The sequence below is a fragment of the Aulonocara stuartgranti genome (assembly GCF_965226115.1).
Source record: "Aulonocara stuartgranti genome assembly, chromosome: 23".
In the NCBI taxonomy this organism is placed as follows: Eukaryota; Metazoa; Chordata; class Actinopteri; order Cichliformes; family Cichlidae; genus Aulonocara; species Aulonocara stuartgranti.
The window spans coordinates 32,164,898-32,179,560 of NC_138958.1; the positions used below are offsets into that span (position 1 = coordinate 32,164,898).

General features: G+C 41.0%; 1 protein-coding gene across 5 annotated transcripts in view; it reads left to right on the forward strand.

Moving 5' to 3' along the window:
• The window catches only part of LOC309700327 (sodium channel protein type 2 subunit alpha-like), a 41,453-nt gene that overhangs the window by 1,497 nt on the left and 25,293 nt on the right, over window positions 1-14,663 (forward strand). For 2 of the 5 annotated variants that reach the window (XM_082523845.1, XM_082523847.1), the window contains exons 2-10: window positions 5,028-5,347; window positions 6,061-6,178; window positions 6,494-6,584; window positions 6,995-7,123; window positions 7,651-7,742; window positions 10,863-11,153; window positions 11,910-11,973; window positions 12,796-12,937; window positions 13,290-13,496. In XM_082523845.1, the coding sequence (XP_082379971.1) occupies window positions 5,081-5,347; window positions 6,061-6,178; window positions 6,494-6,584; window positions 6,995-7,123; window positions 7,651-7,742; window positions 10,863-11,153; window positions 11,910-11,973; window positions 12,796-12,937; window positions 13,290-13,496 (1,401 nt within the window). In that variant the 5' untranslated portion in view covers window positions 5,028-5,080. Of the gene's footprint in view, window positions 1-5,027; window positions 5,348-6,060; window positions 6,179-6,493; window positions 6,585-6,994; window positions 7,124-7,650; window positions 7,743-7,984; window positions 8,077-10,862; window positions 11,154-11,909; window positions 11,974-12,795; window positions 12,938-13,289; window positions 13,497-14,663 lie in introns of those variants that run through there. The other 3 variants (XM_082523846.1, XM_082523848.1, XM_082523849.1) reach the window with 2 other exon arrangements.

The following is a 14,663-nucleotide window of genomic DNA, read 5'->3' on the forward strand; positions in this document are numbered from 1 at the left end:
GTCGGTCGCTTACCGTATCTGTGTGTGTTAAGATTTATTTATTTATTTATTTATTTATTCATTTTCCCGGCTCCTGGGAATTGTGCTGCTGGTGGCGTATCTGGAGGGAGTGAGGACATAATGGCCGCGGCTCACTCGAAATATAAAACTCAAAGTGTCGTTTTTTTCCGGAGAGCTAGAGGTTATCATCAATATGGCGACGACTGCCGCGGCCCCCTCTTCTCGTTTTGAAACAATTAAGGTACTGCCTGACACACGCCGTCTCTTTTTTTTTTCTGGTTTCTAATAAGCTTCGCAAGCCACTTCCAACCAATGCCAGTCTCTCTACCAGTCGCCATTAGTGGGTTAAAAATGAATACGCAAAATAGCATACACGTATCTCACCTATCTGGCCAATCACAGACGGTTAAGAGCATTTTCAAAGGGCTATGAAGTCCAGATAAACACGCAGTAGGGGAGCCGTTGTGTGTTCATATAGTTATCATGTAAAAAAAAAATCTCAGTGTTTTCTCGTGTAGTCGTTTTTTTTCTTCTTCTTTAAACACCATGGACAACAGGACCTTTTGACGCCAAATCAGCTAAAATCATTCTATTTGAGTAGTGCAGGTGGGTTTATTTGTCTGTACAGAAGCTGTATGCTGCTTTCAAAATATCTGATACATTCAGGCAGGTTTCCACTTATTTGTTTTCTAAGGCAGCTGCTCTAGCGTTTAGCACCATGGACAGTGAACCGTCTGCTCTTGATGGGGGGAGACTTAACATATTTGCTCAAGGGCATTCAGGGGAGCCATTGAAAGGCACCTTAAAGGACAGGTTCAGTCATTTTTCCAAGCTGTCCTAAAGCAGTGCTGGCACACCTATGTCATTCAGGCTTTGATAGACATTCTGGCTGATACTGGAGGAACTAAATCCTCAAATGTAAAGAGCATTTTTGCCCACAGCAATGAGTGTCCAATACTAACCCTTTAAAAATCTCCTTTACAGGCTCTTTTTTTGAATTGCATGACACACCTAGATGAGACTCTGTAATACTGCACAAAAGAGAGTTTTCTGCATGTGAATCAGATCACTGTCAGAAATGTATACATGATATGTTTTCGGTTTCTGTCGGTGAGTCCAGGGATGACCACACTGATAACAGAGTTCAAAAGTGGGTGTGGATGTTTTGGCTGTGGGGTTGGTAAGGCAGAACAGCTAACAATCCACCACCCAGCATCTCATGCTAGACAAGCTGTCAGGCCACATGTCACAACACTGGATCCCGAGGCAGTTTTTGGGACACAAGCAGATGTGTTTTATGGGAAGTGTGTGTGTTCTCTGGGGTTCTCTAATTCTCCTTTCCAGTAAACTGTGGAGTTTGAACCACTGTCTCTTTTGTTTTTATTAATGTCTTACCATAAGAAAATATAATGTCTATATGATTAGTTGAAAAGGCTTGTGATCGTAATTTAAAGCTGTCACTGGTTTAAAATAAGGTTTAAATTCCATAGTAATAGAAGGTAGCTTTCAAATTGGGAACAATCAGCTCGTACCAGATCTGAGTATGGCATGAAAGTTGACAGCGGTTATATAGTATAAATTCCTTTAGAATAAATAAATAAAGCAAATGCTTCAGATTTAGACACCACAGTGGCGTCAGTCTTCCTATCTAACCTTTCTAACTCTAATAAAGAAAGCAAATAACCCTGTATTGGTTTGTTATCGGGAATAGTTTGGATTTACATATTGGTTGTGATTTAGGTTAGCTCTGGTTTGATAGGCATGAGTATAAAGTCTAAATCTGGTAAACTCATATTTGCCGACATCTTTGGCTTAGTCACTGTACTCTTAGTGGATGACTCTGCATTCCAGACTTTCCCCTGTTTTTAAGATCTAAGTATAAAAAAAAAACAAAAACATTTTTATACTTTTACCTCCTTTTAAAAAGGAAGGCAAATTAGATGGCAGCCAAGTGTGGCAGTTTCAGGTCCTCCATTTCCATTTCGAAAAGGAAGAAAAGCTGATGATTCAAGGAGACCTCACTTTTGAGGTTGCCAGAGGGGAGGTTCCTGTTTTCTGTGGCAGTATAAGATCCCACAGGGAACAGGACCCACCTGTGAGACTGCAGCGACTGGGCGGCACCGTGAACCAGCTAATAATGGCTCATCAAGGTTTTTTTTAGTTTTTTTGGCAGGGGAGAAAATCTTGTTTGTGTTTCTTCCCTTCCATCCTGTGGGAACAGGGTGGGCCTCTGGGTGTGAAGGGTGGTACAGTAGATGGTTGGCAGGAGGAATCGGGTAGTGTGGCTGATTGAGGGAGGAAGTAATAAAAAGCCTGTAATTAATGCCTGCTTCATTTGTTTCTGCTGAAAGTCACTGGAAAAACAGGCTTTTTTTTTTCTAATTTGAGGCTGTCCGCCAATTAATTAGCAGTAAAAGGACAGTGGCTCCTCTCATTCTGCAGATGCTGCTTTCTCCACATGGCAGAATGCAGCATTAAAAAAAGTAGACCAATATTCTCTTCAGTGACACTCTTTTTTTCCTTTTTTTTTTTGTTCCTTTTGCTGACCACCTCTGTTGCTGCTGGCTACTTTTGTGTCCCAGTGAATCAGCTGAAGGAATGTCACTGACTTCAGTGCCACTTTTGACTGCCTCAGTGAAGACTGGGACCTGCTTTGCTTAAATAGTTTACCTTGTAGTCAGAGACAGTTGTTGTTGTTTTTTTTGCCTCTGTCTCAAAGTGTATTGATGGTTTATAACCAGATCATACTTATTATTTTCCATGTGATGATTGTGAGATGATTCCTGTTTGTCATTCACTGGTTATAAAAACTGCAAATGCCACACTATTGTGTTATACAATGAGGCACTCAATTTAGTATTAGTCACTCAGGACCATTTGCATGTGAAATGTGCTCTTTTCATACGTTTTCTCTCCCAGCCTTTCAAATGCTTCCAAATCTTTGCAAACTGGTTTCATGTCACCATATAAGAAGCATAATAGTGATTGCATGGTCAAAATATGATATATGTGCCTAATTGTGATGGTAATCGAACATGTCTGAATAAGAGTGGGGTTTTTTGGCGGAACAATGGCAGACTATCCTTTGGGTCAGACCTGCTGCATTTTCCTAACGCTTTAAACACAGCTAAGTCTGAACTGAATGAATCACATCAACGTGATTCCTTTCTGCAGGATCTTCTATGGAATTAACTCATTCACTGCCAGCCATTGGCAGTGAATGAGTTAAAACTCATTCACTGCAATTGACGGCTATAGACGTCAATGGCAGTGAATGAGTTAATAAAACAACAACAATAATAATAATAAAAAGAAGAAGAAATCTCTGTAAAACTTTAGCAAATGTCTAAATTGGCTATCATTCTAACAGCATGATAAAGTGATAGAGATGTGAAATATATAATAAGAGTGGATGTTTTAGGGAAAGGTCTGCCTTTTATTTCTCTGCAGACTTTTCAACTGATGCCTGAATTTGCACCAGCTTTCCATTTACTTTATATGCCACCGGTCCCTCTACAGCTATCTTTTCACTAGTGCAAACATTTACAGAAATGTAAACAACTAGCAAACATAGTTGAACTGTTAACGTCTCTGGCCAAAACTTTTTGCTACGACTGTAATGTAGTCATATGTGAAAATGGGCTCACTGCCCTCTGATATCAGCGCTGTAAACCCTGTGATGGCAGTTTATCAGTTAGCTTGGTAGCATAAGAACTGTTCAGCACATGGCACAGCTTTTACCTTAGACCTACTTTATTAACCAAGACTAGATGCACAAAAGAGACATGAAAAAACAGGGTCTCCTAGGTGGCTGCGGTCTAACCAAGAAGACCTTTAGATTACTAATGAACTCATCCTATTTTGGCCTGATCCTTCACCTTTCTCATAATCATCATCACCACATGAGCCAAGATTTTTGCATGGAGCTCCAGATCAAGGGTAACTGGTAGTCATTTTATATGTCTTCCATTTCTGAAAAATAATCACTCCAACAGCTCGCCCCTTGTCACCAAACTTCTTGCTGATGGTCCCAATTCCAGCCATTTGCAGGTTTGCAATCTTGTCCCTGTTTTTTGGTCTCATCCGTGGTGGTGGAGCAGTTGGAATGGAAGAAACTGGTTCTGTGGAACAGTGCGTTGAGATCAGGAGTATCTGCGATTGGTTAACTGAGACATTGGCTGTGGTACACAGATTGCAACCTGTAAGAGCCAGAATTCTAGTGGCCATAAAAATAGTGACTGTTCATTCCAGACTTACACATTCAGCAGAGATCAAAAAATCATTTTTCTCCCTTTAAAGATGATATTATATAGCTATTATTGTTATAATCAAAATAAGATATTTCCGCATGAAAACCCAGATTAACCCAAGTCTTCCATATCACACGTACAACGAGTTATGCTTTTATATTTACTAGTATGAAGGTATAAACATCTGCCTCCACAAAAGCTGCTTTGATATGGCGTTCCAGTAACCAGCAGCCAACAGTTCTGCATCTATGTGTATTAAATAATATAAGTTGGCAGTCTGCTCAGGTGACGTACATGAGGAAATGCTATAATTTGACTTGTATTCGGTCTGAACTCATCGAAGGGATCAGGATGTTGTCTGTTGCTAATTAAATTACTCCCTACAGAAAGAAATGACCTACTTTAAATCCTTCTTTTAGCAAAGTATAGCTGGTCATGTTTAGTAAATATTAAAAATAGAGGAACTAATATTTTTTTTTGAGATGCTGTGTGTCATTAGTGTTTTCTCTTCTGCTAATAATCACAACAGTATTTGGGGGGAAAAGCATTTTGTGCTCATAATGCTTTGCCCTTCTCACATTCTAGTTGCAAACTGTCAGTGATAAATCCAGAAATGTCACATGGTCCAGCTTCACACGTCATTAAAATCATTTACACAGGTAGCAGTTCCACCTGTTCGTACTATATTATAACATGTCCCAGGTAGATGACTTCACTCCTCCCACTGGTGCTTTTTTTTAGGTCTTGGTTCATTTCTCCTTGCCTTTCCCCCTGCAGCTACCTATCCCAGCTGAGCACTTCGCTTCCCTCTGAAGGAGCAGGATGACAAGATGGCACAGCTGCTTATACCGCCCGGACCTGACAGCTTCCGCCCCTTCGTCCCCGAGTCGCTGGCCGCCATCGAAAGGCGCATCGCCGAGGAGGAGGCCCAGAGACCACGGGTGGAGCGCCGCAGCGACAGCGACGATGAAAATGGGCCCAAGCCCAACAGCGATGTGGAGGCGGGGAAATCTCTCCCCTTCATTTATGGGGACATCCCTCCCGGCCTGGTGTCCACTCCTCTGGAGGACATCGACCCCTACTATAGCAGTCAGAAGGTGTGTTATTAATGTCATCGCTTCACGTTCCGCTGTAAAAGAATAACATCCAAATGGACGTCCGTGGATAACTCTAACACAATTTCTTAGCTTTGCAGGCCTCAAAGTATCATTAAGTACACCAATTTAGCTTTCAATTACAGTATGACTCATGCACTGAATTTTGATACATTACAGGTCTACATTTTCTAGTTCAAGCTTTGCAGTTCATAAAAGCTTGAGGTTAATTGCATGATGTTCTGAACAAACTATTGTAAGTGAACGACTGGGCAGAGTTTCCTCCCACATGTCTAAAATCCCGCCAAGGTTTTTCAGGTTTTCTTCTGAAGGCAGGTTGCATTGAATCTGTGGCTCAGACGAACAGGGTTTGTTTTTAAATCACGCAATATTATCAAACTGTAGCACATTTAGCACATGGACAGACTGAACTGTAAACCATAGTGCAGCATTAATGTGGTTAGTCAAGCCAGAGTCTTTTAAAGCCTGGGCCAACAGAGGTGCTAAATGCTAATCTGAGCTGCTGTGCCAGTAGGACTGTGGTGCCAGACATGTCCTGCCTGCGGTGGACTCATCCAGCTGGACATAGCCTAACACGGTCCTAATTACCGTTATAACCAATCACACATGCACAGGGGTCTCTTAGGTCTTTTGAAAAAGAATGAGGTTTTTGTATGACACAGATATTAACCAGATTTCTTTTGTCTCTCTTTCAGACCTTCATAGTATTGAATCGTGGGAAGGCAATCTTCCGTTTCAATGCCACTCCTGCTTTGTACATCCTAAGTCCCTTCAATCCTCTGAGGAGGATAGCTATTAAAGTTTTAGTGCACTCATATCCTTTTAGAGTTTGCTACAGATGCAGCTTGATTTGGATTAAAGGGTTTATCAGACAAAAGAGGGATTTAAATGGGCTGCTGATGAACACTAAATATCATGATTGGCTCAGACTTTTTAAGTAGACTTTTTTTTTAGTCCTTACAGCAGCTTAGCTGTCGAAGAAAAGATATAGTACTGTGTACTATGACAGCGATGGATGAGGAAATATCAGTTTCAGCTGTTTAACTGTCAGAGCTTGTTGTATGTACCAAACAGAATGATATATGCTTCAAGTGCCCAAATACTGCATTGTCCTTGACTTTGTTTCCACGATGTTCAGCATATTGATCATGTTCACGATCCTGACCAACTGTGCTTTCATGACCCTCAGTAATCCCCCAGATTGGGCCAAGAATGTAGAGTAAGTTACCAGTTGTTTATTTTTGAATTTCTCGCTGTCCCTATTCAGTTAATTTTGGACACACGGAGACAACACTCTTCAAATCAGGACTATTTTTGCCTGGCGCTCGGTCCTGATAATTACTTAATTTGTGATTCATAAGATTCTATTGTTATCGAGGTTTTAAAATTCCCTCTTAAATACGAGTATGTGCCAGACCCAACCCTACTCCAGTCTGCTATGTATAGAAACTCCATCTAAGAATCTACATATAAATAATACAAAACAGACACTATTTAGTGCCTGATTAGATTAATAATGGATTTTTTCGAAAAGTAAGCAGATTTTGTTAAATCCACAGTCAGAGGGCAAGTAGAGCTGTTATAAGGACCTCTTATGCTCAGAAAAACTCATTTCACCTTCTTTTCCAGGTACACATTTACGGGGATTTACACCTTTGAGTCCCTTATAAAGATCCTGGCCAGGGGCTTCTGTGTGGGGAAGTTCACTTTCTTGCGAGACCCGTGGAACTGGCTGGACTTCAGTGTTATCCTCATGGCGTAAGTATTATGACAAACACAGTTAGGATCAGCTTAACATGATATGGCGTAGATTACAAGGCCAAATGCTTTTAATTAGCCCAGCAGCCTAATAAGGCACACTGAATGTGAGAAAAAGAACAGATCAAATGGAGAGCACTGCAGCAATCTGCAGCTTATTCATGTACGCTTTAAAATCGTGGCCAAGAATCTTAACTCTGCTCTGTTATAATGGATGTGAGGCCCCAAAGCACTGTGTATCTCGGCCCATATTAGTCTCGTGCCTCAATGACTTCTGCTATCTCCCTTACAACTATAAAAGGCAGCCTTTGGCATTACAGTGCTATTTTTTGTGTGTGTGTGTGTGTGTGTGTGTGTGTGTGTGACGTAGTATTTGTTACACGCTGAGCACGTAATGTAATAGTACTATCATCTTATTGTGTCTGAGAGAGGTCTGTAGTTGGTAATGGTTGTCTGAGGGGCAGTTTTGTTTCTCACTGGGTTTGCCTGTTCTTTGCTGTGTAGTAACTGTGCATTTAATCCTGCAGGTATATAACAGAGTTTGTAAACCTAGGCAATGTTTCAGCTCTGCGCACATTCAGAGTTTTGCGAGCTTTGAAAACTATCTCAGTAATACCAGGTAAGGCCGCGCCTGCTGCCAGCACTCCTCCCTTTTGTCCTGTGTGTGACTTTTTGTCGTTCCCTCCTCTCCCCTCTTCCCATCCTACGACCCTCTTTTTGTCTTGTCACACCTCATGTGTGTGTGTGTGTGCGTGCGTGTGTGTGTGTGTGCGCATGTGTGTTTGTGCCACACCTTTCCTGAAATGCCCCACATCCCCGCCCACCCCCTCCTTCCCGTCTGCCTCCTCCTTTCCCTTACAGATATGTCACAGAGTTTGTGGACATGGGCAATGTCTCAGCACTGCGAACCTTCAGGGTTCTGCGAGCCCTGAAAACTATATCAGTCATCCCAGGTGAGAGAGCCATCAAGGCCCATGGCGTTAGGGAAATGCTAATGGCTAACTGGCGCTAACATCCAACCCCCCCCTCCCCCAAGCTCATCTCACTGTAGCTAAGCCGTCCCTCGTGCTGCCTTCGTCCCAAGGCCAGTAAAAGCTGGAATCTGGCTCCAATCTGCACAGATTGACACGATTCTTAGCTTTTAGATACATCCTTTAAGGCAGAATTCTTTTTGGTTGGAATCTATTCTTGCCTTGGGAGCCGTAAGAGTAGATTTCTGTGCACTATTTCATTTTCCTTTTTGCATGAGACATTGCAAAAGCCGATTTTCTGGTGGTAAGCACTTACGTGTGTAGGGTTCCTCCTTACCTTGTTTTTCCTGCGCATGTCTTGTTCAGTGTTGTGTGTTTGAAATTGTGAGAAATTGTGATATGGTGAGTGGTGGTTGGGTAACGGCATTCTTAACACTAACGCAATTCACAGCGCAAACTAACAAAACGTTCATATGCTAATCAACAACAACAATAGAACCCAGGACAGGTACAGACGATAACATTAGCTGATCATTGTCATGGCAACAGCAGTCTCCCCAAGCAGGACAATGGCCCTCATTTGTGTATATGAATGTTTAATGCACAAGTCAGGGATTTCTCAATAGTTTGTCCCTACATTTGTCATTTCTTTATGGAAAAATTAAATAATTATGAACTATCCCTTTAGGAAATTTAAACACAAGTATTTAAAATAAATACTGCTACTAATAAATTATAATTATAAAACTAATAATTATTTTAATTATAAATAATTAAAATAATTATGATGCCTTTTGGCTGTTATTTCCACTTTACCAAAACATCATAATCGGCAATAAAGTAAATTGCATATACAAAAATCAAAATACTAACAGAAAGCTGTAGGCTTTAGCCTTCAAATCCAAGCATATTCGTATTCTGCATCTCGTTTTATCATATCATAAAGTATTTTGGGTGTCGTCACTTCTTGGCACTATCCCAGAAATGCTGAAGAATAGGAAGGGTTTTTTTTTTCATTGCAGTGAGTTACTTGTCTTGGCCTGACAGATCACATGCTCCATACCCTCTGCCTGTTTTCTTCTTTATCTTATAGTATGTTATTCTTTTTTCATTTCCACTTTGACTCCATGCAGGCAGGACAAGCACACATGTCATAAATCTTCTTTTTAGGGGGTCAGGGCAAATATTAGAAAATGAGGCCCAATGTGTCCTGCCATTCCTTAAAAAGACAATGTGGAGCCCAAGGAGTTGACTTGGCTTCCAGATTCTAATCCATCAAACATCTGTTAAATGTGCTGGAGCAAGCCACACATCCACAGAGCCAGACTGGCTCTCCTGGAGGTCCCATGTCGTGCCCTGCACAGTCTTAGATAAATGGTTTTAATGTTGTTGTTGTTGTTGAACGGTTTATGTGAACCGGTTTATGTGCCAAAAACTGGCACTGACTCTTTGGATAAAGACCATCATCTATTTCCCCTTTCTATTACTTTTTGCAGCTCTCATAGCTACATTCAGACTCAAGTTAAACACAGTGAGCTCATTCTTTTGTGACAGTGCAAGCAGTGCTGGTGCATGGTGGTATTTTTCAGGAACTGGAACACATTTTGTGATAAAGGGTAATAAAAAAGACGGTTCTGTGAAAAAAAATGGTTGTTTAAAGAACGGAGATGTAAATATCTCATCAGTCTTCTATGTAATACCACTCTGTTATGGGAATTTACTTTGTTAAGAGATTTAACGTTCTCATTTTCTTGGTGAGAGTTAGATGAGCAGATATCATTCTCAGTTAAGGTTAAGGATAAATACCAGGCTTTAACAGTCATGCCAGCTAACCTGGCGATATATAGATATCAAAAAACATATCAGCCATCAGGGTCAAAAACATAAATAGAAAAGTTGGAGGTTAATTGTGCCAGATAAAGTGTTTGGTGTTCCAATGAAAGCCTAGGTTTGTTGTAGCAGAAGAATTTTGGAACTGAGCCAAGGGGTTTGTGTTATCATCATACGGTCTTTATTCATCAAACTTGATGTTCTACCAAGTTTATCAATCTAGTGTGGGTTTGCTAAACATTGCTAACATCTTCCAGTCTATATAATATAATTTTCATCAAGAAAATAAATAATACGACTTGATTCCACCATGCACAAACAAAATGTTCAAAGGTTACATGCAGAAATAATTCATCTCTGAAGCACATAAACAAAACTGTAGCTCCTCAACATAAAAAGGCTGGGGTGCAGTCTTCCCTGTATGTGGTGGCCCATTTTCTTTATGCCTTACAAACCAGATGTCTAAGAAATTCATGAGACCATTCTGTGTCTCAGAGGATAAGTCACACTCCAATTTATACTGCACTCCACTGAATGCATGCAGCAGCAGGTTTTCAATGATCCCATCCACAGTACTATGCACTGTCAAAAAAAGAGCTCACTTGAATAGTTTCAGTGACAGTCTGTTTAAAATAAAAGCAATGACTTATTAATGATCATTCTCCCAGAGACCCCAAAACCATAGCACTGTAATGGGCATGAAATACATAAATTTCTCTAGGGGTTTATTCATGATCAGCAGTGGTCTGTGTCAGCTTGGTTCCAGTATGACTGCAAGTAGTTCATACAGGAACCTCCACTGCAGATCATTTTGGCTGCTTTCTCCTGTAAGCTGTTATTAGCTTCTTTACCAGCTAGTGGCTGCAATTAGCAGGCGTTAATCATTCTGCGATGTCCCACTCCTACTCCCGTACCCCCTTGCCTTCTCTCCCATTTAGGTTTGAAGACTATTGTTGGTGCACTGATCCAGTCAGTGAAAAAGCTGTCAGATGTGATGATCCTCACCGTGTTCTGTCTCAGTGTCTTTGCCCTCATCGGCCTCCAGCTCTTCATGGGCAACCTGAGGCAGAAGTGCGTGCGCATTCCTTTGGGCAGCAACACAACTTTGAACAACACACATGAAAGCAACAACACATTGGTGGAGAACATCACATTGGTGGAGAACGTCACGTTCATGGAGAACATCACAAAAAACTCCTTCGACTGGATAGAGTACATCAATGATGAGAGTAAGCCAAATGAATTGGTGAAAGTGTTTCGTGTCTGCCAGGCGCTCATTGGGGTTAAATACAGTCAACTCTCCCACCCTAGATGCTGGTTATAGTCAGAGATAGGTCAGGGTGGTGGCGGTAATGGTCGAGTGGTGGGGGGAGGTCAGGCATGCTGACTTGTTGCCTTGATAGAGAGTGACAGCGATGGCTGGGAGCAGGCGTTGCGCTCTCCAACAAGAGCTGGTGGGAGAATGTGGAAAATGTGCCAGATAATCGCCACAACAATGAAACCCTCCACTTTCACCCCCTCTCTACCTCTCATCATTCTCCCATAGCCCATCTGTGTGGCATGAGCAGTTTAAAGTGTTAGAAAAGGGTGACTCACTGGTTATCAACAAGACATGCACCGGCTACACAACAATCACATAACAAGCCAGAGAAAAAGAAGATGTATACAGAGAGATTACATTTGCATTTCTTTTAAGACCTAAAATGAAAAAGGGATTAAAAAACATTTTTGTTTTTAAAGATAACTGATATACTTATTACACAGTTAAATGATGATATGTGCTTACATCATGAAAAACCACCAAACAGATGAGTAGTGTAAAAACAAATCCTTTCCTTCAGACTTTTAAGCCATATGCTAAAACTGAAGAAAAACCAACAGGGTGCATATTGGCCTTCTTTTGCCACCATTACTCATATCCATGACGCTCATGGCTCTTTGATGTTGTTGTGACTGACCAGCCCTCTATCTCCTCTACCCTCTAGGAAATTACTATTACCTCCCTGGCCGTAGGGATGCTCTGCTCTGTGGAAATGGCAGTGGTGCTGGGTAAGACTCAAAATGTTTTATTTATATGGCCAATTAGACTACACCACAAAGCTTAGTATACGTACACAATCAGTTTTGACACTTGCCACTGTGCAGAAGCATTCCAGGAATCTAAACTGCTGCTCTATCCTCGGGTAAACGTGTAAAATCTAAGGTTATATCATGCGTGTCAATGTGCTGTACTTGTGTTAGTAGATTACTTATCCTTTTTTTTCTTCTTCTTCTTTGTGATCTGCTGAGTAACTCTAAGTAGCTCTAAGTAAGGCCAGACTCCCTATTAAAGTCCTTTGAATGCTATCTTTCATATCATGTTAACTACTGCAGTATCTCAGGGGTTTAAAGGCAAATGTTTATATTTGTTTATGGAAAATTCCTTAGTTATTTTCAATGTCTGTCTCACACTTTGTTCCAGGTCTCAAGTCAGATTGAGCAGGTAGTTTTGTACTGTGTAATTGTGTGGATGCTTAAGCATCCACACTATTGAGTTCCTGTTTCTCTTTATTGATTATTGAAGTTGTTTTTATGATGGTAAAGGCTCGTGTATAGCGTAGCATGGGGGGGGGGGGGGGGTTAAATGGACAGTGATACTCTGTAATATGCAGCAGTGTCATTAAAGTAAATTGTCTCTATCTGTCAGAATGGAAATGTGAATGGACAGAGGTATGGACAGAGGTTTTGTTCTACTATACTTTGCATTGACAGTATGCATTGTGACAATAATAACTAAATTTCAGGGTTCTGATCCCTCAAACTTACTCTTATTACTTCTCTTTTAAAATAATATAAAAAGTACATCTAATCCAAAGTGTTGTTTTCTCAAAGGGTCTGCCCAGAGGGCTTTTCATGTTTGAAAGCAGGTCGCAATCCAGACTACGGCTACACCAGCTTTGACACCTTCAGCTGGGCCTTCCTGTCCTTGTTCCGCCTCATGACCCAAGACTACTGGGAAAACCTCTACCAGCAGGTGGGTAGGCCTCTACAGCAGGGGTCCCCAATCCCAGTCCACGAGGGCTGGTGTCCCTGCAGGTTTTAGATGTGTCCTTGATCCATCACAGCTGATTTAAATGGATAAATTACCTTCTCAACATGTCTTGAAGTTCTCCAGAGGCCTGGTAATGAACTAATCATGTGATTCAGGTGTGTTGACCCAGGGTGAGATCTAAAACCTGCAGGGACACCGGCCCTCGCGGACTGGTATTGGGGTCCCCTGTTCTACAGCATCACTGTGCCTTATTTCTGAGGACTAAAGGATGCATATTGTGCCCGTTTCTTGTTTTCTTGTCTTAAAAATAATCCAGCTGTTTTGGATTTTGCAGACTTTGCGTGCAGCAGGGAAGCCCTACATGATCTTCTTCGTGCTGGTGATCTTTCTGGGGTCTTTTTACCTGGTCAACCTGATCTTGGCTGTGGTGGCCATGGCTTATGACGAGCAAAACCAGGCCACCATCGAGGAGGCCCAGCAGAAAGAGGAGGAGTTCCAGGCTATGCTGGAGCAGCTGAAGAGACAGCAGGAGGAGGCACAGGCAGGACATTCATCTTTTTTCTTTAGAACTGATACTTTAAAGCTAAAGAGAAGAGGTTACTTGTATAAGTAACCTCCTCTCTTTAGCTATTTAATTATAATGATTATCTGAGAAATTTTATTTGACATTTTTTTCATGTGGGCATTTATTGTTAAATAACTGTCCATATTAATTAATGTTGTTTCAAACTGCTGAGGAAAGAGAAGTTTGGGAGCTTTGTTTTTATTCGCCTTTTTGTTAATGAGGCCCAGGCAACTCTGGAGATTTGCTGTTGTGGTTGACTGGAAAATATTAGATGCCAAATTAAATAATGTAGTTGTTCGACTTATAAATGAACACACTTGAAATAAAACGGGTCAAATGGCTTCGTTTCTATTGCGTTGATTGGTCTCAGCACTGTTTGCAGCAGATGCATCATAGCTAAGCAGCCAGTGGTACTGAGTTGAGTGGTATCTTCACAGGATGTTGCTGATTAGTTTGCAAACTACACTCTATAATGGCACTGTCATTTTTTCATAGTATAACTCTACCATCAAACATTGACCAATACATTAATTTTCATTTTTAAAAAGTATTTGTTTAACATTCTAATGTGCTTGTTTCTTGCTTCCTTATTATATTAATGTACATGAGTCATTTCATAGCTGCATTTTCAGCGCTCCTTCTCCACCTCTGATCTCTCCTTCAGTGGTTCTGCTCAAGCATTCAGATGTTTTTATTACCCCTCAGCAGTAAAAGGCTGATGGGGTATTTCTGTATCCCTGTCGGACGGGCAGGAGGGCAACACAGACACCCAAACTCAAGAGCTTTCAAAGGGACTTGATACCAAAGATAAATCTACTAGGAGGTTGAGGGGTTGCCATGAGAGACTGTTACATTCTTATGCTAAAATATAATTATATGTTTTACACTGAAGTGTAGCACATACACATTTCCAAGACATTCCTATCCCAATAACGGTATATCCAATGAAACAGACAATGTGTTTAATTTCAAAAAGACTGTAAACTAAGTATCTAAGCATCCACACAGTTTGTTGTTTTTCTTGAAAAATGTTATAAATGCAAGAATGGTTTGACTGGAAATAAACAAAAGTCAATTTTTAGAAGGTATCAGACGTGTTTGGCTGTTACTGTTTTTGCTGCTGCGCTCAGCTGCCAGGCTACT